Source organism: Desmodus rotundus, chromosome 7 (assembly GCF_022682495.2).
Source record: "Desmodus rotundus isolate HL8 chromosome 7, HLdesRot8A.1, whole genome shotgun sequence".
Classification (NCBI taxonomy): domain Eukaryota; kingdom Metazoa; phylum Chordata; class Mammalia; order Chiroptera; family Phyllostomidae; genus Desmodus; species Desmodus rotundus.
In genome coordinates this window covers 14,312,923-14,339,047 of record NC_071393.1, presented here as the reverse complement: position 1 = coordinate 14,339,047, position 26,125 = coordinate 14,312,923, and the positions used below count along the sequence as shown (strand labels likewise).

At 50.9% G+C, this 26,125-nt stretch overlaps 1 protein-coding gene across 2 annotated transcripts in view; it reads left to right on the top strand.

Annotated features, from left to right (window-relative positions):
• The window catches only part of DEPDC5 (DEP domain containing 5, GATOR1 subcomplex subunit), an 89,485-nt gene extending 66,324 nt beyond the window's left edge, over positions 1-23,161 (top strand). The window contains exons 34-43 of one of the 2 annotated variants that reach the window (XM_024567037.3): positions 2,504-2,581; positions 3,097-3,229; positions 4,673-4,781; positions 6,039-6,263; positions 12,877-13,046; positions 15,119-15,290; positions 17,788-17,848; positions 20,749-20,831; positions 20,979-21,995; positions 23,073-23,161. In XM_024567037.3, coding sequence (XP_024422805.1) covers positions 2,504-2,581; positions 3,097-3,229; positions 4,673-4,781; positions 6,039-6,263; positions 12,877-13,046; positions 15,119-15,290; positions 17,788-17,848; positions 20,749-20,831; positions 20,979-21,271 — 1,324 coding nt within the window. In that variant the 3' untranslated portion in view covers positions 21,272-21,995; positions 23,073-23,161. Of the gene's footprint in view, positions 1-2,503; positions 2,582-3,096; positions 3,230-4,672; positions 4,782-6,038; positions 6,264-12,876; positions 13,047-15,118; positions 15,291-17,787; positions 17,849-20,748; positions 20,832-20,978; positions 21,996-23,072 lie in introns of those variants that run through there. The other variant, XM_053928649.1, reaches the window with a different exon arrangement.
• The last annotated feature ends 2,964 nt before the right edge of the window (positions 23,162-26,125 follow it).

The following is a 26,125-nucleotide window of genomic DNA, read 5'->3' as shown; positions in this document are numbered from 1 at the left end:
TTGGGCCCTGGGGCAGTGGGGATGGTCTAACCTCGGAGGCTGCGGAGGCTGGGAGTCCGAGGCTGGGAGTCCAGGGCACTGGCTCTGCCATGAGCAATGACTGGCAGCCTGTGCCAATCAGTTCCTACCAGTACCTGTTTGCTGGGGCTCATGATCTGTGCCCTGCATTCCTCACAGAATCGCTGAGAGGCCCCCACAGAGGCACAGGACAGTGCCAGTCACCATGCTGGGGTGGGCTTTGGGAAGGGGGCCCAGACCCAGTCTGTCCTGTTCAGCATGGCACCCGTGGCGTGAGGCCTTGCATGTGATAGCGTGCAGTCAGTACATGCCGCTTGAGGAAATGAATGAATAGTGAATGAGTCACTGTTTGTGGCCAAACAGGGCCATACTGCTCCTGTTTCTGAGTATCCAAGGGAAAAAGAAGCTGCTTGGGCCTAATTGCTTTTTTTTTTTTTAATTGATTTTTAGAAAAAGACAGAGAGGTAGAGAGAGAAACATCAATTTGTTGTTCCATCCGGTGAATGCATTTAATAGTCAATTCTTGTATGTGTCCCGACTGGGGACTGAACCTGCAACCCTGGCATATCTGGGCAATGCTCTAACCAACTGAGCTACTGGGCCAGGGCAGTGCCCCAGCTCTTTGTGCTGTGAACAAATCTGAGAAGCTTCTTTTTTTTTTCCTTTATTTTATAATTGCTTTATCATAATCTGCCCAGTCTATTCTTGTTGCCTCACTGTCCTGACAGAGCAGCCCTTGGCTAAGTGGCCTAAGAAACTTGACTTTTGCATCCCTTCATCCGAGAGCAAAAAGGCCTCTGGGGCAGCTTGCCGAGCTGGCCACTGTCAGTAGTCGCTCCGTTTCTTTTATGTCACACGATCAGGGCCGGTTTTTCCCATGTCTCATGCGCTGCAGCCCATCCACCCTGGCCAGCAGAGGTGATGACCGGTGCGGAAGCACAAACAGGCCTGGCCTTCTCTAGACTCTGGTGTCTTCTCGGGCTCAAATCCCCATCCAGCCTGCCTGACTTTCTGGCTCTGGCCCTGGAGGAGATTGGAGAGGCTGCCTTGTTCATAGGAAGGGAGTGCATTTCCTTGTTTCCTCATTGCTAAGGAGGGTAGGGTGTCTGGCTTTCTTCTGCTTTTGGAAGAAAAGAGGAACTGGGGATGTTTAGGCTGGAGAGGAGACCCAAAATGACAGGAATAAGATCAATGACTGAGAATTAGAACAGATTCCATTTCACGATAAAGAGCTTCCTAGCACTGGTACTGCCACAGGGAAGTGGGCTGCCTTAGCAGAGCGAGTTCTGTACCACTGAAGGTGTCCACACGGATGGGACAGCCTCCTATCCAGACTCTTCGAGTGGGGACCCAGGCATTAGAAGCAAGTTCACTTCCAGGGTCTTTAAAGACTTAACCCTGAGGTTCTGCAATGCTCTGGTGGGTCCTGGGAAGGGAGAGGTTTTCAGGAGCTTGGGGAGCTTCTGGAGCTTCTGGGCAAGCCTGATTTGGTATGGTGGTTGGCCATGTGCATCCCGTGCCCAGTGGTCTGGGCTCAGTTGCTGAGTATTAAGCATATTTTAAGGGACCATCGTACCCCTGAGAAAGAACTCGGGCAGCGGGGGACAGAAAGCTCTGGGCTCTGGAGTCAGCCAGACCTGGATTCAAATCTGGACCCTGATGCTTCCCAGCTCTTGGACCCTCACTGTCTCCTTTAACCTCTGAGTTTCAAAGGGTTGATGCTATTATTGTGGTTACTGGTAATGTTTACTGGTTTGGACTTCGTGTGTATCAGTCCTGTGCTTGGTATTTTACACGCACTAACCTCACAGCAGCCCTGAAAGACAGGAATAGTGTGATCCCCATCTTTCAGATGAGGAAACCGAGGCTGAGAAAAGCTAGAGAGAGGCCCTGCAACTGGTAGGTTATGGTCCTGGGAACTGCCTCCCAAGTTCTTAGACATTCCCTTGCTCTCTCTGGTGGGATTAAATGATATGATGAGGGAAAAAGGCTTTTGGGCAAACCCAGGGCAGCCCAGAAGCCCAGCAGGGACAGTCCTTGGAGGCGGTCGGGCCTGAGGCAGGTTATTAAAAGGGGAGGTGCCCGTTAAGAATAAGCAAGTATGGACATGAAACCACCTTGAATTCTTTTTTTAAAATTATGTTTCACTGATTATGGTATTACAGTTGTCCCAATTTTCCCGCTTGGCGCCCCTCCACTCAGCAGCCCCCACATCATTGTTCATGTCCGTGGGTCATGCGTGTAAGTTCTTTGGCTACTTTACATCCCCGTGCCTATTCTGTATATATTTTTAATGTATGCGTTTTGGGAGCAGAACCCCCCTGTGAGATGTCCCCAGGATGTAGCTAACTAGAACTTGCCGGAACATCTTTAGTGTGGGTATTGTCCAAGTTCCCAGCGCTGTAAGAAGTGAAGTTTCTAAGATTCGTGCTCTTGACCATGTGTGTGCCCTCTTACTTTGCTGACCAGATGCTCTGTGTTACAGCTCTCAGCAGCTGGTGGCAAGCTCCTTGACATCGTCCTCCACCCTGGCGGAGATCCTGGAAGCTATGAAGCACCCCTCGTGAGTGGCTCAGCACGCTTATGCACGCGGGTCAGGGGATCCCGCAGGCCCAGGCCCGGGTGATGCTCAGGCAGTGTGGTTTGGTGGATTCCTACCTGACTTTGCTCACTAGCTGTGAGACCTTGGGCAAGTTACTTGACCTGTCTGATCTCTGAGATTGTTCCCGTGTTGGTAAAATGGGATAATAGTGGTTAAGTCACAGGTTTGACAAAAGGGTTAAATAAAATAATTATGTCAATTACCTAGTATAACACCTGACAAGTACAGCTGTTCTGTAAAAGTCAGGTCCTTTTTCCTTCCCCTTTTTCTTTTCCCCCTATTACACCATTTTTTGTTCTGTCAGGGGGGCATTTCCCTAGGTCTGGAAATAAATAGTACAGAGAAATTACACTATGGGGATCCTCACCTCGGGTGTTGGGAGCTTTATCACAAGTCCCTTCTTTGTCATCTCCTCTTTCTGCTTGTTGCCACCACGCACACACCCCCGGCTCGCTGCCCCCCGTGTTGGAACTCAGGACAGGAGTCCAGCTGCTCTCTGAACAGAAGGGCCTCTCGCCGTGCTGCTTCATCAGTGCGGAGGTGGTGCATTGGCTGGTGAACAACGTGGAGGGGATCCAGACGCCGGCGATGGCCATCGACATCATGCAGGTGGGACAGCAAGGGCCGGGCCCGCAGAGCCGGCTGCTCAGGTCCCCATGAAACCAGAGCCTGTCTCTGAGGGAGCCCCTCCTTCCAGTAACAAGGCCTGTAGGTCGGGGTGAGGATCTGTTTTTAATACGTGTGAGCACCGTCTGGGATTGATGAAAGATCAGGTCTTGCTTTGAAAGATACCATAGCTTGAGTTAAAAATCTGGCAGAATTTATTGTCTGAACTGAAATATTCTGAAGGGAGTCTGCACTTTTGAACCTGGAAGGAATCTCTGTGAAAGATTCCCAGGGAATGCCCTCCCTCTGACCTCGAGCCCCCATTTTCCATGGCTCGCTCAGGATTTGAGGCTGGATTTAAGGTTCTGCCTCAGGGACCTTCTGGCGCCCTGTACGGACTGAGAAGCGCTTAACGCAACAGAGAGAAGATTCTGTGTGTTTCTCATTCATCTCCCACCTCAACCAGCTCCTTGAGGGCAGGGCCGCCTCTTTCTGTGCATTTCCATATCACCAGCGTTTGCCATTTTGTTTGGCACAGAGTAGGCACTCAGCACATGCTTGCCAAATTTGTTTACACTGTTCCGACCTGGAATTAAACTCCAGAGGAGAGGGCGGGAAAGGCCGAGTTGGCTGAGGCAGCCCACACCGTCCTGCCCCACACACAGAGTCCCCACTGGAAATCAGTTCCATTTGCTGAGCAGCTGGGCCGTGAACTGTAGAACCAGGAACTGAGTTGAATAAGCATCTTCAGTTCTCTGTTTGAGGGTCTCAGTAGGCAGTTGTGCATGGCCTTTGCCTGATTACTTTATATTCCCATCTCCCAGAGCATTGCATTTCCTTGTTCATACAATGAACGCTGCTGTAGCATTAGAGCCAGTGAGCTGGAGGGACACGTAGCGACATGGACAGATGTCAGAAGCATGATGTTGAATGGCAATCCAGCTTACAAAATGATAATAGTATTATACCCTTTATTTAGAATTTTAAATCCCGTGAAAATACCTCATATTCTTTATCAATATATGTCTGTATGATAAAATTATTAAAGCATGTGTGGGAATAACAGTACACTCACCATTTATTTCTGGAGAGAGGAAGGGGATTGGGACACTGGGGAGTCCCGAGAGATTTTTTTTAATAAAAGGATCTGAAGTCAGTATAGCAAAATACTAAATTTGTTGAAGTCGGTTGGTGGTATACCTGGGTTTTCTTTATACTTTTCTATGCATTTGAAATATTTGATGATATTGTAATATGCATGTGTACTTAATAATATAACCTGCACCAGGCACGATGTTTAGTGTAGTGCAGTCGTGGCTGATGGGGGTGGAGGGTAAGGTCCCCTGAGTGCCCTTGACATTCCCTTAACTCCAGCGTATACCTGAGGCTGTACCTCTAAGACGTCCCTCTGCAGGAATTTCAGAGTTTCAATGTCTTTCCCTCTAGAAAATGCTGGAAGAGCAGCTCATCACACATGCATCTGGTGAAGTCTGGAGGACTTTCATCTACGGCTTCTATTTCTACAAGATAGTCGTGGACAAGGAGCCAGAACGAGGTCAGAGAGGAGGCGGACGCTGTGGTCCACAGGGGCTGGCGTTTGCCTGTTGACTTGCTCGTTCAAATGACGCTGCTTCTTGAGCTTTCTGTGTCACTTTGTATTCCAAGTTGATCGATCTGCCAGCCTCCTTGAGTGTTTGCATTTAATTGAAGCATCACTGGAGTGACAAGGGTTTCTTAACACTACAGTATGTTCTTGGTGAGAACAGTGTGGATGGAAGATAAACCTCGAAGAGGCCAAGGGACCTAGTGTGAGGAAATTCCAACAGGTCCTGTTTTGGTAGCTGTTCTTCATGGCAGCGCCCCGCCCCCACCCACCTGTGCGGGAGGCTCCGAGTGTGACCCGACGGCCTGTAACCTGTAACAGCACTTTCTACTTGCTGGGCCTGCAAACTCCCTTTCTTCCCCCAGGAAGACTATCAAGTCCTGACAGGTTTTCCAAGATATATTTTAAGTTGTTTTTTTGAAAATGAGAAAAAGTAATCCCCCAGAGGGGAGCGATCTGCAGCATGGCAGGAGCTGGCTCGCCTGGCTCTGGAGGCAGCCAGGGTTCCAGTAGGCATCTCTAGCCCGCCTGGAGCACACAGGGCTGGAAATGACTCCCATCCTGCAGATGGATGGCTTCCCGGCCTCTGGGTTTCAGGAAGCCCGCTTCAGATAAAGCAGCCTGTGCCACTGTGTTCTCTTGTCCAGCGGTGTGTCACAGGTGGATCTGTGCAGGCTTTTTCCCTGGTAGCCATCAGTGTGCCCACTGCCACCTCTTCCCTTAAAGTCTAAGCTTGACCGGCACATACCTATTTTTCCTTCAAGTTGAAGAAATCCCAGTTACCGTTATACGCCGTGAGATGAAAGGTCCTCAACTGAGAATAAAATACTTATTTCAGTTGAAGTAAAGTCCATATAACATAAAATCAACCATTTTAAAGTGAACAGTTCGGTGGCCCTTTCGACATTCACAATGATATGCAGCCACCACTCTGTCTGGTTCCTGACCATTTCTGTCGCCCTGATGGGAAACCCATGCCCAGACTCCTCCTCCCCCCACCCCTGGCCACCACCAGTCTGCTGTCTGCCTCTACAGACTGGCCCACTCTAGACATTTCATTTAAGTGGCATCATGCCCTCTGTGGCCTTTTGTGTCTGGCTTCTTTTACTTAGCACACTGTTGTCAAGGTTGCTCCAAGTGGCGGCATGCATCGGTTAGAAAAGCAGCGTTTGTGCTGAAGGTGCTTTCTGTCCCCTCTGCTTTTCCCAGGGCCCATGCAGCAGCCCACCACCTGGCACACGACGGCAGTGGACGACTTCGCCAGCTTCCAGCGCAAGTGGTTTGAGGTGGCCTTTGTGGCCGAAGAGCTCCTGCATTCTGAGATTCCTGCCTTCCTCCTGCCCTGGCTGCCCAGCCGGCCAGCTTCCTATGCGAGCAGGCACAGCTCCTTCAGCCGCAGCTTTGGAGGACGGAGCCAGGCAGCTGCGCTTCTAGGTAGGTCCTGACCCAGGTAGGGCCTGGGGATGCGCTGGCGGGTGGCTGAGGGAGAGCGGCAGCCAGTCCAGGGAACGATGCCGTGGGAACTGGGATTGGAGCCACCATGGCTATCATACTGGCCATTCTGTTTGTCGCACTGTAGGCTCCTGTGCTGGCTTCTACTTTCTGAGTGGGTCAAGTTCATTATTGTCCCACCCAACGAACAGTTCTCAAATCAGGGCGTGGTGAGAAACCTGCACGAGCAGGAGAGAGTAGACAACGTGGCCACTTTTCCCAAGGGACTTTCAGAATTCTGGGGATGTGAGCAGGTACTCACTGGTGGTTTAATTCCTGTCAAAGGCCTTCCTAGGACGATAGCATCCTAGGACCTCAGAAGAGGAAGGGACCTCAAAGGTGGTCCATTGCACACACTCATGCTGAGCCTGAGTCTCCCTCTTCCCTTCCTCCCCAAATGTGCTAACCCCATCGAGGGATGTAGACGAGGGCTGATCCCTCCTTTCCTCGGTTCCTGCAGCTGTGAGGGGAGGGTGAACACCTGCTTACTGAATGGTGGTAACCTCAGATAGGAAATGGGGAGCGCTACTCGAAAGGATGGAATGGGGGGTTGAGATGTGAGCATCTTTCAAAAACGAATCCTCTAGGCAAGGCAGCGTGAGATTTACGTCAAAGTCAGGGTGAAAGATCCTGGAAACCAAACTCCAGTGAAGTTCCACCTTCTAGTTAGTTAGTGTATACTTGCCCAGCTAATTGGAATGCTTACCTAGCTGGTAGAATGGAAATGTTAAGAGTCATCACAGTTTCCAGATCCTCAGATTCACCTGGGTCCAGATGTGGCTTTGACCTCACCTTACACCCTCCCCCAGCATGCCCAGCGCTGTAAATGAGAAATGAAGGGCAGTGGAGAGGACAAAACTTTGAGAAGAGCAGATTCTCCTCCCTATTGCATTTCTAACTCTCCATGTCCTTGAAGTCTTTTGGAATAAAGAGGCCACGTATTCCCTGTTAGCCTGGGATGCTCACCTCCAGCAACCTAAACTACCAGGGCTTGATACCAAAGGCCTTCGGGCACCTGAAAGAGCAAGCAGCAAGCTGGTGCATTTTATGCCATGGAAGGGCCGGCAGCCCATTAGCAGCAGCAGATAAACGGCAGGTCCCCTGATGCCAGTGGAAAGCTAAAGCCAATAGTCCAGCAACAAAGGCGGAGTCCGGAAAGCCCATGACAAATATAACAAACCCAAGAACCCATCAGTGCAGCGTTCGTCATCCATTTGTGGTGCTGGGTCACATAGGGGAAGCTCAAGAAACTGAGTTTTGCACCGTCTTTCCCCCTAAATCAAGCTTATTTTTAGTAGCTAAGTTTTAAAGCCTGCTTTTTCTTTATAGATAAAAGTTAAGAACTTTCGTCTTTTCCAAGGAGCAAGGAGATAAGCCTGAACGTGAGATGGTTTTAGATACATACTGAAGAGAGAGTGGAAAGTCAGCATCCCACTCTCTGCAAGGTCACTTTCTGAGACAGAGGCACAATGAGTTACTTTAAATAAATACTGGGTCGTGTATGGTGATACTTTATTTACCAGAGAGCTGAAGGAAGCAAAAAAGATTTCCGAAGAACCTGAATAAATGCAGACATGAGAGTCCCGCGGACTCGCCCGTAGAGCTGTTTGCTGTTCCTGGGCCCTTACAGGTTGGGTTACAGGTCAGTCAGTCACACCCCAGGCTGGAGGCAGAAAACTAGGGGCACTTGATGGTGGCAAGTGTGCTAATACATTTTAGAAAGCTGTTTTTGCAAAACAAATCTGTTAGATTTTGGCTCTTTAGGTGTGTGTGTGGGGGGGTAACTAACAGTTATTTAGGAAACTTCCTTTCCTTTAAAGTGTTCGATGAAAGTGCTTATTCCGATGTGAGTCCCCTCCTGCAAAATGTGCAAAACCATAGAGCAGGGTTTCTGAACGCGGCGCTGCATGAGGTTTGGACCACATCATTCTTCGTAGTGGGGGCTGTCCTGTGCGTTGTAGCATGCCTGGCATCTCAGACCTCTGCCCACGAGATGCCAGTGGCACCCCCACAGCCACCCAGTGTGACAGAATGTCTCCAGACATTGCCCAGTGGCCCTAGGGGACTGTAAAATTGCCCCTATTTGAGAGCTGCTGCCTTTGGTGGGAATTGAAGGATTCCAGTAAGGAGCCGAGATCAGAGAGCTCAGCAAAACCTGAGAGGTGCTGAAGCTAATCAGAAACTTCTCTAAGTGGGTGTCAGGCTGGGAACATGGGTGTCTTCAGAGCGGGGGGTGGAAGGAATGAAGAGAGCTGGAGCTGGGCGCTTGGAAGCAAGCGCTGTCCTCTGCTCTGTCCTGGCCCTGGCTCTTCGTGTGCTTTCCGCGGGGGCGTTTGTGGTGTTGGTAATGTTTGTGCTGTGATTTTAGAACATTGCTGTGTCGAGCGCTGCACAAGCAGACAGTGACCTCATTTCCTCCTCACCTTTGTCCTGGGATCGATGGTACGATTTATGTCTTAGAGTTCACGACACTAAGGCTCAGAGAGGTGAAGTAATTTGCCCAAGGCTCTGCTTCTATTAATTGTTAGAACTGGAGTTTTCTCTCAAGACTGCCTGGCGCTGGAGCCTGAGCCCCAGCCATACTGCCCTTCGGCCTCAGGAAGACAAAAATCAAAGCCTGGGGCCTCCAGATGATTTGTGTGATGGTCCAGGTCCAGGCACGGCGGCCACCCTGAGTGATGAAGGCTTCTCAGGTCCTGGCCCCTTGCTACAAAGCCATAGCTGTCTTCACAAAACGTGGCTTTTGTTACCTTCTCTGTTCCTCCCCCTGGTCTTTCCAGCATGCTCCCTCCAGTCCCAGCTCCAGCAGCTCCCACAGCACCTGCACCACCTTGCCAGTCGCCCCACCCACCCCCAGCCTCATTCCCCTCATTAGACAGCCCAGAGCCATCAGTCCTCTTGCCTGCGCTGCCCTCAGCGCAGGGTACCCTCGGCCCCTGTGTCACTGGGGGACTGCAGCACTCGGAAGTAACTCTAGATCCCCCTGCCATCTGCTCTCCCTGTAGCCAGGTCTGCCCCCACCGTGGATGAGCCACCCCTGCTCCTCTCTACGGCCAGCGTTGCCACTGTGCACGAGGCCCACTTCCGCAGCACTCAGGGCTGTACTCCAAAGTCTTCCCCACCCCTCCGGACTCTCCTCTCCCACGGTGTCCTCACCAATCCACAGGCACTCACTCACCTTTTCCTGTGGGCAACAGCAAAGCGAGACAAAACCAAAGCAGAACGGCTCACATCAGCTTTCTGACCATGCCCTCCGCTGGAGCAGCAGTTCCCACGATTACCAGCGTCGTCTGCATTGCTCAGTCTGGCGGTCAGCTCCAGTCCTGGCCCTCCTCGCCCTGCCGGCACATCTGTCAGACACCCCTGACTCCTCCTGTCAGTGCTCCTTCTACTTGGCTCTCGGACTCTAGGGCTTTCCTCCTCTCTCACCAGTCTCCTTTGCTGGTTTCTCCTCAGCTGCCTGATCTTAGAGCATTGTGGAACCGGCCCTCTGCCTGGGCCCCATCTTTATGCCCCACAGCCTCTCATCCAGTCTGCTGGCCTGTATTATGCCTAGGTTGTCTCTATCCCAGATCATGCCCTCCGGTTTGAGACTCATCCATCCGCTTGAAAGACTGAATATAAAGTGTTTAAACAGAGCTCCTGCTGTCCGCCCTCCCCCTACACACATGCTTCTCCCTTAGTCGTCCCTTCTCATTCTGTAGTCACTGTAGCCAGAAAATTCAGTGCGTTTCACATTCTCTTGCTTTCCTACCCTATATCCAGTTAATTAGCAAATTCCGTCTTCCTTATGTCTACCTTCAATGTAGATCCAAAATTGATACCCCTTTTTTTAATCCTCACCCGAGGATATATTTATTGATTTTAGAGAGAGAGGAAGGGAGAGAGAGAAACATCAGTCAGTTGCCTCCATATGTGCCTCGACTGGGAATCGAACCTGCAGCCTTTTGGTGTATGGGATGACTCTCAACCAACTGAGCTGCCCAGGCTTCTAAGCCTTTTCTTGACAACACACTAGATCTCAGGGTCAGAGGGGGCTGTAGAGCACCGCTGCCCAAACACTGATGTTTGAACATTTTCCGTACACTCCTGATAAGTGAGGAGCCAGCTGCTCTTTGAAAATGCCTGCCAACACCGCACTCACTCCTGAGACCACTTATTCCATCACTGTTGAGCTTCAGCCCCCTCTCTGATTTCGTGATTTCTCCTCCAGTGACCGACCCCCTTCCCGGCTCACGAATAGCCCCCTCACTGTGACTCAGCCTGCTCTTCCTCTGGGTTTGCATGTATCAATTGGACTTGCCATACCTCCCTGTCTCAAGTGAATAAGTTGAGACAGTCCTCATGGAACTCAAGGCGTGATTCCAAGAACTCACTGAAAGCTGCAACTCGGCTGGGCTTACACTTTTGTCAACATCAGAAGCTGCTGACAGCAACTGTCCCATCCAATCTGACTCCGGAGCAGGAAGCCAGTGGGATCTTAAACACTTGGCTGAGCAATGTACTTTCTTGGGCTTTCTCAGATCAGCCTGTTCTGAACTTGACATGCCAGCTGGAAGAGAAGAGATGCATGAGGTCACTGCTGGTATTTTGAGTGGCCTTTCTTTTGTGACCAGAGGCTTTTTACCTGCAAAGGAAGACACAGTGTCCAAGACCAGAGAGCAAAGCTTTCTTCTTTGATTTGGGCTGAGTAAATGGTTACTCTGGCTGTGTCATGAATCAGGAACACAAGGCAGACACAGACGCCACTTCAAATGAAACTTTTAGCCTGGGAGCCACCAAGTTAGTTAGCCTGAAGTATCATAGGCAGCTAAGCACTGTCCATAGGAGTCGTGGACAGGCCTCAGAATGAGCGTCAGTGAGCTTGTGGCTTAACCTCGGAGAAAGGAGTAAGAGGCACAGGAGGAAAGGAGGAGAGTTACACGTGGGGGTGGCTGCAGGAGAAGGCAGGAGGAGTTATCCGTGACTCTCCTCCACATCTCATTGACCTTTACCCTCCTCTGTGGAGCAGCTGGGCAGGCACCCCTGTGGTGAGCAGGTGAGGAACTAACCCGGGGAGCTGGGGCAATGTTCTCAGGGGCACGTGGTCAGTGAAGAGCCGAGCTTAGTTCTTGCTGCGGATCAAGAACATTTTGCATTTTGCATGTTCTGGTTTTGAGAGAACCAAGCAGCTGGGTATCTTCTGCCTGGCTGCCATTCGTTGTCCCAGCTGCAGCTCTCCTGTCTCCCCACTATAGTTCACTAGAACTGCTGACTCGGGAGCCATTTCATCCTTGTCCGTGATAAAAGCCACTCAGGGCTTCTACCTGCAGAAGGCAGAACTTAGTTGACTCCTTCAGGTAAAGAAAGACCGTTGGACTCAGGGCAGGGAAGAATGAGGGGCCGGTAATAGTTTATAGAAACCCGAGGTCCGGCTGTGCCCGGTCGGGCAGAGCAGAGCCCTGATCTTGTCTTTACTTCTGAGCCTGTTTCAGGCCCTTATTCTGGTTAGGACCTCGATCATCTGACCCATCTCTAAAAATATCCCGCTCCTGGCTGCGTAGGCTTTCTGAGCAGAAGTCCCAGGTAGGATGAGCTAGTTTGATACTGACCTGGAATTTTTGAACAACCCTCAGTTGATAGAACAGGGCATTAGGCTTCTTTATGAGATTTCATTTCTGAGGAAAGATTATAGAGCTGTTGTCTTCCTGGGTTGAGGCCAGAAAAGCAAGACTTCCCCCAGGCTGTGGTCTGGGTTGCTGGTCCAATTGTGTCGCTTTATGGGCCACTGGAATCGGAAGGTCAGGGGTTCACTGGCTGAGGTTCTGACTCTATGATCTTGGCCAAGGCAAGTTCCCCCTCTGGCTGCTGTTTCCTCATCTATAAATGAAGGGGTTGAGTCCGATTGGGGGAGGTACACTATGGCTTAACGGGTCAAATCTGGCCTACCATCTGTTTGTTTGTTTATTCATTTGGATTGTAATAAATTTTATTTTTATAGCACTCTTAGGTTTGCCACAAAACTGAGCAGAAAGTAGGCTTTCTAAGCACTCCCTGCCCCCAACACACGCCTAGCCTCCTCCACTGTCGTCATCCCCGCCCCCTCCCAGACTGGGACATCTGTTACAATCGACAGACTTACACTGACGTTATCACCCAAAGTCTGCGGTTCCCTCTGGGTTTTGACACATGTACAACGACATGTAGCCACCGTTATGGTATCATACAGAGTGGTTTCACTACCCTTAGAATCCACCTGCTTTCGTGAATAAGGTCTTATTGGAACACAGGAAGCCATCGTTTCCATAGCGTTTGTGGCTGCTTTTGCACTACAATGGCAGAGTTAAGAAGTTGAAACAGAGACCATGTAGCCTGCAAAATATAAAGTATTTATTATCTGGACGCTTGCAGAAGTTGTTTGCCGACCCCTGGACTAGGTGATTTCCAGGAAGCTTCTAGAATCTGGGATTTTTATATCAGGTGATTCTGCAATTTCATATCCAGGTGTGTGTTCTTCCTCCTCATCTCACTCCTCCTTTTCCCTCTCACTCGGGGCCCTGCCTGTGTGCTGACATAGCTGCCACTGTTCCGGAGCAGAGGACTGTGACGCTGGACGTGGACGTGAACAACCGAACAGATCGGCTGGAGTGGTGCAGCTGTTATTACCATGGCAACTTCTCCCTGAATGCGGCCTTTGAGATTAAGCTCCACTGGATGGCAGTGACCGCTGCGGTCCTCTTCGAGATGGTGAGAGCCTCCTCTCATCGTGGGTGGGGCCTCGGCTCACCTTGCAGAGGGGCACAGTGGTGGCTTAGTAGCAATTTGTATCTTTTTTTTTTTTTTTTTAGCTCATGGTCCTATCACCTGGATTATTGAAATAGCCTCTTTTAAAAAATTTAAGCATAGTAAAAAATTCAAGCAATCAGAAAGGGTATAGGTCAGAATTTCTCAACCTTGGCACTACTGACATCTAGGACCATGTAACTCCATGGTAGGGGCTGTCCTGTGTATTGTAGGCGGTCGAGCAACATCCCTGGCCTCCACCCACTAAATACCAGGAGCACACCAGCCTTGTGACAGCCCAGGATGTCTCCAAATCTTGCCGTATATCCTCAGGGAGGGGGAGCATTCACACTTTTAAGCACCTCTCCCCTGGAGAGATTCTCATTAGGGGAACATTTTTTTTTTCCTCACCCAAGGACATGCTTATTGATATTAGAGAGAGGGGAAGGAATGGAGAGAGAGAAGGAGAAAAATATCGATTGGTTGCCTCTAGTCCACGTCCTGACTGGGGACTGAACCCACAACCAAGCACGTACCCTGACGGGGAATCTAAACAGTGGCCTTTTACTTTGTGGACCAACACCCAGCCAATGGAGCCACACCATCCAGGGCCCGGGAACACTAAGGTCCAAATTTATTTATTTATTTTGATCTTTATTATTTTTTCCAAGGTCCAAATTTAAAAAGATGCCCAGCTCCCCATCCTGCTCAGCTTGTAAGGGCCACCAGCTCTTCCCCAGCTGGGTGACACTGGAATGACCACTCCCTCCAAGCAGAGCTAAAACCCTTTTCACCCAGCAGGCTAAGCCTTTTCCTTGGAAGCCCTACCAGATGGTCCTCGCTCAAAACAGCACAACTATAACTTTCACACACATATAGTTACTATTTGGTCAGAAGACCAGAGGGATCGTCGGAGGGATTTAGCAACTGTCTTTTAAAAATACACTCTTCAGATCAATTCACGTCAAACCTACTGAAAGGGGCTGATCCTTTTATCATTATTTAAAGTTTTTACAAGGCTCATAGTGCATGTTAATTATTATTTTAAGGCAATGCCCAGAATTGTTATAAATCATATTTCATGTGGTTAAATATTACATAAAATAAAAAGGTCATTGGCTAAGCCCTAGAAATTATCTTGGTCGAACACAGAGCTTGGTTTCTGTGTTGTTGTTATGAGTGTCCCTAGGAAAGCTAAGAGTGGTCCCCTTCAGTTTTTAGCGAAATTACGTTTGTCTAAATCAAGGTATGGCCCGAACTGTGGTTTTTTGAAATAGGATTTGACATAAATCTCATCTGAATGCCAGAGGCCAAATGCACAGCTTTAAAATATATGTGTGTGTGTGCATGTATGTATACACACACACACAAATTTTATAGTTAAAAAAGTATCTTAAGACCAAGAACATGGCCACTGTTCCCTAAAAAGCTATTAACGGGAAGGTTTTCCTGTACGCCCCGGTAGCTTAGGTTCTCGGTCAGTCTTCAGACAGACAGCTTTTGGGAGTTTGCCGGAGGGCAGCTCTCATTCCGCCAGGTCAGGGCTTCTCGCCTTTGGCTGGAGGCCACCACAGTCATCTCACACCCTGCGTCACGTCCCACTCAGCCAGCTTGAGTGCTTGTTTTCCTACTTGGTACTTTGGACTTAGTAAATTTTTGATAAAGGACAAAATTAGAAGGACTTAACCTATATCCTGTGACCTTCCTCCAACAGCCTATGGAATGAGAAGGGTTTTTAGGAGGCAAGAGAAGCTCCTTGCCAGTCTCTTCCTCCCAAGAGAAACACTGAAATTGCAGAAGCTTGAGCTGTGAAGAGGAACTGTGTGCTTAACTCAGACTTTCGAGTATTCGACAGGAGGTCAGACCGAGCGTGTGCCTGCCCGGAAACGCACGGGCTCGGAGCCAGTGCACATCTGTAGTGAACATGCCAATCGATGTGCAGGACGCCCCCTTGGCCGTGCGCTCCTTGAGCGGTACTTTTCTCTTGTCTGTGCAAAGCTGGGGATGACATTGTTTGTTTCTCTGCTTCCCTCCAGGTCCAAGGTTGGCATCGAAAAGCTACCTCCTGTGGCTTTTTGTTGGTCCCGGTTTTGGAGGGTCCCTTTGCCCTGCCCAGTTACCTGTACGGGGACCCGCTTCGAGCCCAGCTCTTCATCCCGCTCAACATCAGCTGTCTGCTCAAGGAAGGGAGCGAGCACCTCTTTGACAGTAAGAGATACTCTCCTCTGGGGACCCTGTCTCCCTGAGTGAGACCTCCTCTTTCCCCCAAAGACCCCTCTAGGTATCTAATCCACACAGGCTAGCGCGTAGAGGGAGCCTTTGGACAAGGGGCCAAAAGGATCTGGGTTGTACTTCTTCACCTAGTGGCTGGACAAGTCCCTTAATGTCTCTGAGCCTCACATTCCTTATACCAAAAATGAGGGTGGCTAGAGCTGCTTTGCAACTCAGGAGGATCCTCAAAAGCCCTGGAGCAGAACGGCGGGTGGGAGAGGGAGCGATACCCTGTCAATCACGGGTAGCCCTGGTGCTCTCCCCACACTGTCCTTTCTATGCTCCAGCCTCACTGGTTTGGGCTGCAGGAATTTGAACCTCGCAGGAGGCTTGAATCTGCTGCCCCATGCAAAAATCTAAAAAAGGGAGGCACTGAAAGCAAAACAGGCAATAGTGCCCTATTGTGCAGAGCTGTGGTGTGTCAGCACCTGGAACACTCACTGCACGTGGCTTGTGCCCTGCGTCTCAAGGAAGACAGAGCAGGAGGAGGCTGCTGGCCTAGGAGGACAGCAGGACCCGGACAGAGTCCTTCCCTTGGAACAGGGTGGTCAGGCTGAGTGGGAGAGCACAGGGGGCTGGCCCTGCCCTGCTGCTCCACCCTAACCCACCAGAACTCTCAGGGACAGATGGAAGCGTGCATCCTCCCTCACACAGCGCAGAACTTCTTGAGTTATCACCAAGGGCTCATTGCGATAAACATAAAAGTAGCTCCTCCAGAGCTTTCCACAAGCTCACAGATGAGCTCCTGGAAGGCTGGAGTTGCTTCTAATATGTTAAGAGCCCCTTTTGTTTCTCAGACATCAAAATTAACAACATGAACAAAAAGCTTTGGGTGTAAGAGAGATGCTTTCTTCCTGCACCCTTGTAAGAGGACTGGCCCAGAGGGTGAGAGGTCTCGCCAGGTCGGGGAGGCCAAGCTAGGTGTCCCTGTGCTTTTCCTGTGGCGGGCTGCCCCCAGGGTACAAACAACTTTTGTTCCAAACGCCCATCTGTATATTCTTTGTTTACACCTTGGAAGATGTTTCGGTATAGACAGCAATGTTTCCCCCCGTGATCCTCAGAGTTTACAAAGCACTCTTCACACACACACACACACACACACACACACACACACACACACACACACACACACACATTCTCGTGTGTGGCCGAGACAGGACCATTCTTGCAGTTCTGAAATGCCAGATGATTATGTTTGTATCTGACGTTTTTAAGCCAGGCACTGCCTCATAGTGCTGTTTTGAATATGTTGAGGCAGACAGATCGTTCCCTACGCCATCAGAGCTTCTTCTGGGGTTTTCCATCGTTATGGTAACAGCACCGGATTGCTCGAGGGGCCGACATTATAGGACATTTTTCTGTGAGCTGGTGGTTTTCCCTGCCAGTTATAACCTGGTCTTCAAGACCAGCATCCTCTGTTGGTTGCCATGGTTACAGTGGAACGAAAGGAGTCCTGGCTTCAAGGAATGAGGACTTGAATTTAAAAATCGATTTTCTTGCTTCTATGCTGCTTCTCTTCCTGTTGTCACCCCTTCCGATAACAGTGAATGCAAAACCTTAAAAATCTGACAAGAATCTGCTGTGTGTCTACGTTTTCCTGTTAAAGCCAAAGTCTTTCTTCTCCCTTGCTCTTTAGTTGCCCAGAATCCTCAGATCTGTCTTAGATAGAATATTTCAAGTGTGGAAGGGGTAACAAGGCCACTGCAGGCACCCATGGCCTTTGGGATGTCTTGCGCAGTTGCTGCTCCAGCCCTTGGCGCATTGGTCCTGGGGGCAGCCCTGGCCTGTGGCCTGTTGCTGGGTGACAGGCTGCCCCGCCCTCCCACCTCCCATTCTTGGTCCTCACAGCAGCCCCCAGAAGGAACGGAAGGAGCGAGGCTGGAGCAATGAAGTGGGCGATGTGGGGTAGGGGGAGGCGGTATTCCCTCTCCTCCCCAGCCAATCACTTTTCCAAATCATTTTTATATTTATTTGCTTAAATTTCCCCACTCCTAACATGGAGCTTATAATATTGCCTCTCTTAATAGGGAAATGGAAGATCAGTAATTTTTTTGATCTTTTATTTTTGTCCTCAATAACATGCATTTAAAGCTTACTTCTGTTTGTATTATTGTCATGCTCCTTTTGGCATAGGAGAGCATTAGAATGAGTCTTATATCAAATTCTGGCAGCTCATACTGATTTCTGGGGACTCATATTCATCCCCTTTCCAGATTTTGATAGAGCTTAGGGTAGGGATGGTGAGGATGCGTGGCTGTCACCTTCTTTAGGATGTCCCTCCTAGGGAGAGAGGCTGGTCTCTCTGGAAGCAGGTGGTGTGCAAAGCAGAGCCTACGGCCAAGGGAGAGGAATTGCCAAGAGCAGAGAAGGCCAGACCCGGAGAATTACATACCCCGGGGTCACAACTCAGCACTTACTCTTTTTCTCCCTTCAGGCTTTGAACCGGAAACATACTGGGATCGAATGCACCTCTTCCAGGAAGCCATTGCACACAGGTTTGTTCCTTAGCAAGAGAGGACAGTGGGAAGGTGTTCGTGTTTGCCTCGAACAGCAGTTACCGCAGCAAAACCCAGTTTGTTTCATTTCTGGGGAAACACGTCTGGTTTACCAACGACAGACTCACTGCTTATCTCCGATAGGACCCTGGCCTTGGTTTCAAAGATAAGCACTCCCTCTCCAGTTCCTGTGGCCGTTGTTTTTCAGACTTCATTTCTGTCTTTGTCCAGCTGAGGGGAGGGCAGAGAGCTCCCTCCTTAGCCTCCAACAGGACTATGAGATAAGCTATCCGAGAAATGACAGGAGATGAAAAACTGAAGTTTGTCAAGAGCCCCTAGACACGTGTTGAAAAGACAATCAGTGGTTAAAAAGCAATAGATAAGTCCATAGGGATTTAATATGGATCCTAGGGAAAGCCTTTCCTGGGCTTCGCCGTCCGTCCCCCAGGCCAGCTTGGTTTTGTCTCTGGAACATCTCTAACTCAGTGTCCAGTTGCTGCCTCTTGTTAATCACGGTGTAAGCAAAGCCTGCTCTTCCTGCTTCAGATCCTCTTGCGGCAGCCTCCTTCCCTGTCATATTATCTCCTTATTCCAGCACCTTCAGCTGTTACCACCCACACTCTGCCCATGCCCCTCCACAGCCACAGGGTGATGTCCAGACTCTTCATCCTCCCCCTCCCTAAGGTGGCCCCCCACCTCAGACCTCACCCTGACCTCTTCATCATAGACCTAGCTCGGATGCTCAGCAAAAGCTGTGGAATGAATGCCAGGGCAGCGAGTTTCCTCCTGCCAGTGGGAGGGGAGACCAATTTGGGGAAGCAGGTCAGGGGTGCGATGGTCGGCAGGAAGGGCATTGCCGTGGGAGGCAGACAGGCCTGGTTCACCTCTGCCTCCACCAGCATCTGACTGAGGAGCCTTGAACAAGCTTGGAACTGCTCCACCTTCGGCTTCTCACACCTCCCAGGGTGTTGGGAGGATTCTCTGATCTTCCTGGTGCCTGGGAAGCTCTCAGTAGGCTGCAGTTCCTACTAGGAAGACCCCGGTCAGCTGACAAGTTGATTCCGAGGTCCGACACTGCTCATCTCATAGCTCATCGGCAGTCACTGCCCCTTGCTGGCTGGGTATCACTTGGGATGTGGCCTTTATTTGTCACATCTGCTATGTTCTTCACAGCGTCCTCCTCCTGTCCACCTCAGTCCAAATCCCAGTGGTGTCGTCTTTAAACTACTGCCCTTTCCTCCTCTGCCTGCTTTTCGGGCCTTCAGCGTCCTCCTATGCACCCTGCCCAGTCCCCGCGTATCACTACCTCAGACCCTGCCATGTCCTGAACCTCCTCTTTTCCCGTCTAGACCCTTTCTCCCACCTCCTCCACACCTGTCAGTCTTGCTTCACCAGGTCCCTCCACTCTGAGTCCCTCCCTCCATTTTTCCCAATACACTCTGTCCATCTATCACACTGACTTAGGGGGCCCCTGGCAGGTGAGCACATGCATTTTTCTCCCTTTTGTTTTCTTCCACAAGGCCTAACGAAGTGCCTGGCCCAGAAGAGTTGTTCAACATGTAGCTTTTTGCTCAGAGTGGAGCTCTAGGTGGGAATGGGGCTCTGAAATGAAATATTAGTTCACCCCAAAGTCCATCTCAGACAGAGCTAGAAAAGTGTCCAGCGCCCCAGCTCCTCCTTCATCTTCTGGGCAGTTGGCATGAAATGAGTACATTCCCTTCCCAGGGGCTGGAGTCCCCTACCCTCACTTCAGTCCTGACCAGACAGTGAGGGGACTGAGGACCATGTGGCTAAATTGCCTTTTTAAAATGAAAGGTCCTTCCAGGTGGCTTAAGGCAGAGATGCGGCAAGCATCTGGTCAGGCTGATCCTCGCTGAGTAAAGAAATGGCCTTGACTGAAAGTAGAAAGGAAGGAAAGCAAAACCCAAGACCATTCCTACGCGTGACAGAATCAGCTTCCAGAGATGATGGAGCCTGCGGCGCGTGTCAGTCTGTCCGTCTAATTCACATACCTGAGTCCACGTGTTTCTTCAGTAAATAGTCACCAAATGCCAGTGTGAAGCCGGCAGTGTATTAGAGGCCACAGCACAGCACAGCACCTCCCTGAAGAACTGGCTCCGGGAAGGGAGGGGGCATTCTACCTCCTTTAGTTCTACCCACATCCCTGCCTTCATTACATAAACCCCTCAGACTCGAGGCAGGAGCCACATCTATTAACATGTCCTTTGTGGCACCGAGCAGGTACGGCTGTAATAAATGGGCTTTCTGGAAATAGAAAAACCAGGAATAGAACAAGCTGTAGATGAGAAGTAGAATAGAACAGCCATAGATGAAAAATGGCCCCTCCTGCCCATTTCCAGAATGCAGCAAGGCAGAGAGCCCCAGATTGGTGTGCCTCACCTTTAAGGAAAGAGTTTCAATTAAGATACTTCATTTCGCTTCAGAGCCTTCACTGAGAACCTACTATGTGCTTGGTGTGGGAGATGTTGAGGAGAAGGTGAGAGGCGTGGCCAAGGTGAATAAAGATCAGGAGCGTTTTCAGGAGGACCTGACAGTCTCCAGTGTGTGGATGGGCAGAGTGGGAAGGTCTGGGGCACGGCTGGGGGTGTCCAGGGCAGGGGGTAGCTGGGCAGAGATGAAGGCTGGATGAGAAAGAGCAGCAGGTGAGAGGGCTTTCAACCACCCTGGTGATGGAAGGAGCCTGGGCTGGAGAAGATCGGGGAGCCACTGAAGTGGAGGTTGGTATGTAGCGAGGACACAGTAAGCAGCCGGCGTGTTCCGTCTTGGATGAGATCTTTCCAAATCCCATCAGCCCAGGCTGTCAGAGTCCTGTTAGCCCCAGTTTCTCCCCTTGTCCCATTAGGGGCCCTAATCAGTGTGTCTTCCTGTCTTTCCTGTAGGTTTGGGTTTGTGCAAGATAAATATTCTGCATCTGCTTTTAACTTCCCAGCTGAGAACAAGCCTCAGTACATCCATGTCACAGGTGAGGTGCTCCCCGAGATGGGGTGTGGGTGGACCCCTGTGGCAGGAGGGGTCTGACCCTTCACACCCAGCCTGCAGCCGCAGAGCTAGCCCAGCCGACCCTGGGCCCCCTCCTGGTGGCTGCAACAGCCCCCCCTTTTCTCTTCAGGGACAGTGTTCCTGCAGCTGCCCTATTCCAAGCGCAAGTTCTCCGGGCAGCCGCGTCGGCGGCGGAACTCTACCAGCTCCACCAACCAGAACATGTTCTGCGAGGAGCGGATTGGCTACAACTGGGCCTACAACACCATGCTGACCAAGACGTGGCGCTCCAGTGCCACAGGGGATGAGAAGTTTGCCGACCGGCTGCTGAAGGACTTCACGGACTTCTGCCTCAACCGTGACAACCGGCTGGTCACGTTCTGGACAAATTGCCTGGAGAAGATGCATGCCAGCGCCCCGTGAGACCGGACTGCGGAGTCGAAGGACAGGGAGGAATCCCGTCTTGCTATTGACATTCAGTGGGTCTGGCCGGGCTCTGGCATCAGTCAGTTTGCTGCTGTCAGGGAGTGGGCGCCCTGCTGCTGCTTCTTCCCCCACCAGTGTTCTTCCACTTGAGGAGAAAGATTGTGGAAGCAGCTAGCGCCCAGAGCAGGTGGGAGGCCCAGATGGCCCGTGGGAGGGCTTCAGTACTGGGGAAGGGGACAGGCAGCCCCCATGAATGTCCTCTGAGAGGGGGCGGCTCCTTTGAGCGTCCCTTTCTTCCACCATCCATGGGCTATTCGGAGCAGAATCTGCTACTTCCCACTCAGAAGTGTGCACAGGATGTAAGATAATTTTGTGAAATAATGTACCATAGGCTCACAGCAACTGTATATACCTGTACATATCAGAGGCTGTAATAAAGTGCCACCTGTGGCGTCTCTGCCCCAGCGTGGTTTCTGGCAGCAGCAGTCCCATCCTCAGCTGGACAGTTGTGCCCCGTCTCCGGGGCTGTCGTGGCCAATGAAGCAGCCACAGATGAAGACTTTAGAATTCACTGTCCTGGAGGGTCTGGCTGGGGGTCTACATGTCTGTTCACAGGCCATGGGCTGGAGCAAGGAAAGTTTTGGTCGGGCCTGGAGAGCAGACGGACAGTACCAGGAAGCTGCAGGCTTCTCTGCTGTTGGAGGTGCATCTTGCTAAGTGGGTGAGCTCAGCTGTGGCATGCAGACTCCTGACATTCTGAAAAGAAATCGAAGCAAAGCCACTCTTCACTCTAACCAAGGTTTAGCTCCCCCTGCTTAACAGGATGAGACTCAGCATGTTGCCTCAACCTCAGGGCCTAGCCCCTAGCCCGCTGGGGGTGGGGCTGGGCTATAGGCCTCGGACAACCTGACAGTTACGACTCTTCTTCCCCCTCCGTCTCCACCTGGAGTTAGTCACAAGCCCTGATGACTGAGCTGTCGGTAGCTTGCCAATCCATCCACTTCTTCCCAGGCCCTCTGCTTCCGTTCTCATCCCGGACCTCCTGCGTCCTCAGCATCCTCTTGTATGGCTGGGAGGACCTCCTACCTCCACTCTGCTTTCACTCCAGGCCATTCTCCACTCGGCAGTCAACATCTTTTTGAAAAGCCACTCTGATGGTGCCCGCCACTTAGCTAGACCTCTTTGGTGGCTTAAATTTCAAAAGTCTTAGGCGCAGTCCTGCACAGTCTGTCCCAGGCTGTTTCTGCAGCCGCCGGGAACGTTACAAACTCTTTGGCGGCTCAGCACCTTGCCTTGCACACACTGTTCCATGTGCCTTGAACACTCCCCCTCCCCACACCCACTAAGTCCTGGTCGTCATCCATCAGCTCCTGTCACCTCTCCCTAGAAGCACAGTGGATGCCCTGTGACATCTTCCCACAGCACTCGGCAAGTTGACGCTCTAGTACGGCAGAAGCTTGCCTGCTGTGTTCATCTCTTTGTTCCTGAACGTGCAGCCTAACAGCAGATGATGGGAAAGTGGTCGCTGGCTGAATGTGTGGATTGAATGAATGAACTCTGGGTGCGAGGGCTGGGCACTGGGTGTTACATCTGAATCTCTCCCCCACTAGCTGGGTTCCTGAGTTACTTAGTGGAGGCCGTTTTCTCACTTGTAAAATGCAGCTATTGGTGCTGCATGTAGATTTTGAGAGAACAGGCCTGCTAATACATGGGAAAGTGTCCTGGTTGGTTCCTGGCATGGAGTGAGTCCTTAATAAAAATTAATTTTCTTTTCCTTTCCCACCTTCCCTTCCTTCAGACAAATCTCAGCTCCTTTCCAAACATCAATATCTCTCAATTATAAATTGGAAGGCTGTTTCCCAGGGTGGTTAGAGGATCAAAAGACAGATGTGTATGAAAGGACTCGCTAGCCAACAGCCAATAAACAAGCGGAGGCTGCATTCACATTCCCAGGCCAGGAACCCTCTTCATTCATCCATGATCCTCAGTATCCTGCATGTGACTCCAGCAATCGCCCACCCCCTTCTCCCTTGCAAAGATGACCCAGGAGAAGAAGGCCCCGGGAGTGATTTGGTGGAAGAAGAGTCAGCTGACAGGTTAGAATGCTGGGTCACTATCCTTCAGAGCCGGCCTAAAACGCACATGCTCTGGAGCCCCAGTTCCCCCACTGGCTGCTCCTCCTGCCTTCCTCTCTCTGACCAGTACTTCCTTCCACCCACTTGTCCAAGCCAGAATCTGGGAGTCGAACTCCATCCTCTTCCTCCTCCATCATCATCCAATCCTCCCACCTATCCTTCCTGCCTGTCCCTCATACCTGCCCACCTCCCTCCATTTCTGCTGCCCAGGCACGGAGCCCGGCCCCTGGGGAGTGTGGTTTGCTTAGACGTGGAGCATGTGTGTGCTTATTGCAAGCCCATCTCCAGATGTAGAGATGTGAATAACCATTCAGCGGGGGAGAGAGAAAAGCACTGGGCTTGGGCCCAGCCCTGCCATTTCTTCGCTGTGAGAACTAGGGGTGGTTCTGTGTGTTGAGCCCGTTAAACAGATGATGTGGCCTCACCTTTCTCCCCAACCCTCACACACACACTTACCTGCACACACACAAACACCCCTCTGAGTATTACTCTTCTGTGCTTGTGACGCTGAAATTGTTTGCTGACCTGTTCCAGCTCACCAGGCTGAGAAACTCTTCTGGCACATTCTTTAGTCAATGCGAGCTGAATGAATGCGTTGGTGAGATTGAGGGAGCAGGGCCCAGCCCGTAGGAAGGACACGAGAACCCATGGTAAGACAGACCTTGATGGGGTCACCCGATCTCACCCCCTAAATCAAAGCATGAAAGGCACTTAATCACATTGAGAAATGAGGCCATTAAGGCCAAGACATGCCTTGGGTCACCCCCCCATGGTGGAGATGAGGGTAGTCCAATAAGACTAGAGGAGATCTGGTCCAACCTTTTCATTTTCTCCTAGATAAAGAAACAGAGTACCTGCCTCTGGCTCTAGGTGGAACCCAGGTCCCTGGCTCCCAGCCCAGTACCTTTCTAGGCTCTTTGATGCGGTCAGTAGCACGGTGGTTAGGAGGGCAGGCTCAGAAGGCAGGTGGCTGGATTCAGGATCCGGCAGCGCCACTTGCCAGCATGGGACCCTGAGTAAGTTACTGCACCTCTCAGAGCCCTGGTTCTATTCTGTAAAATAAGACACACACACACACACACACACACACCCCGGAGCCATGAAAATCCCATGAGAAAATGTGGGTAGAAAGCTAAGACAGTGCCTGGAAGGTTGTGACCACCTCCTTAAACATTAGCTGGTAGGATGATGGGAGTAACCACAGAGGGCCAGGGTGACAGAGTAGTTTTCAAAGAGGAAGCAGCTTGGGCCTTGTGGGATGTGTAGGAGTCTAGGTGGTCAGGAGGTAGAACCCTTTGTCTGGACTTAGGCTGGAGGGCTGCTCTCTTCTAGCCTCTGTGGTTCTGCTTTTCTGGGTCCTAAGAACCTCTGCTGGGAAGTTTTTTCTGTTGGCAGAGGAGCCCCGTTGCCAAGAGCAGGAAGAAGGGCCTCTTGACCACATTGTCTGGGCTAACTCCCCCTCGTGAGCAAGGTTGCTGCCCGAGGCCTGGCAGCTCGGGTGACATTTCTCAGCCCTGAGGTTGTGTTCAGGGCTATACACAGGCCCTGATGTTCCCGGGGCAGCACTAGTTGGCGACCTCCTGGACTTAGAAATGAGCCTGGGGCGAGGAACCACACCGGGTATGGGGTGCAAAAGATTGTGACGGGAAAGGAAATGAGAGGACAATATGTCCCTTTACCAAAGGAACTAGAAAAAAGCCAGAAAGGCCTCAAAACTGGAGAAGTAGGTGTCTTAGTCCCCCATCCCTGGTTCTCCAGTGCTCCCGTGTGTAAGAGCTCACTTAAATCGCAGCTTCCTGCACCTCCCCCCAACGTTCTGATTCAGGCCTGGACTCTGCATGTAAACAGACACCCCCAGTGATTCGGCTATCAGTGGTTCATTTGAGAAACCCTGCCTCAGAGTCCTTCTCTGGGCTTCTTTCTGTCTACCTTACACGCGGTTCTACCCAGCCTGGAAATTTGACTCTCAGACCAAAGCAGATTAGAAGCCGCACACTGGAAGGCCACGCGGTAGAGGAGAGAATGTGACAGCAGAATGGAATGACAACTGATGGCTCGAGCAGAGGGAGCACTACGAGACCACCCAAGGCCAAGCCGCTGGGCCAGGAGCTGCCGAGTACTACCTCGGACAGGCTCAGAAGCCTGCGTCCTCTTTGCAGAAAGAGACTCATCAAAAAATTCAAATGGAAACTTCAAGTGGTGTAACGAAGAAGTACAGTTGGCCCTTGGACAACGTGGGGATTGGAAGCGCCCATCCCCTGCAGTAAAAAATCCACGTATAATCTAAGTCAGTCCTCTGCCCATGTGGATTCCCAATCACCTTTTGTTGAATCCACAGATGCGAACCCCAGGATATGGAGGGCCGACGGTACATTTATTGAAAAAATCTGCGAATAAGTAGTCCTGCTCAGTTCAAACCCGTGTTGTTTGAGGGCCACTATACGTGATATACATGATGTACACTTGGGACACTAAGGAAATCTGTGAGGCTTTGCTAACGTGGGTAGGAAATAGTGAGAGAGAAAGCTGAGCAGAAGCCCATTTACAGGCCTCCTCTTTTACCCAGAAATTTTCAGGTACATGACGCAATAATGGTCACTCCATTTTTTTGAGTGTTTCCTGTATTCTGGGAATGTAGCATACTTTACATGCCTTTTCGTTATGTAATCTTATCAGCCACTATCATAACAGATCAGAGGCCAAAGGCCCCAGAAGG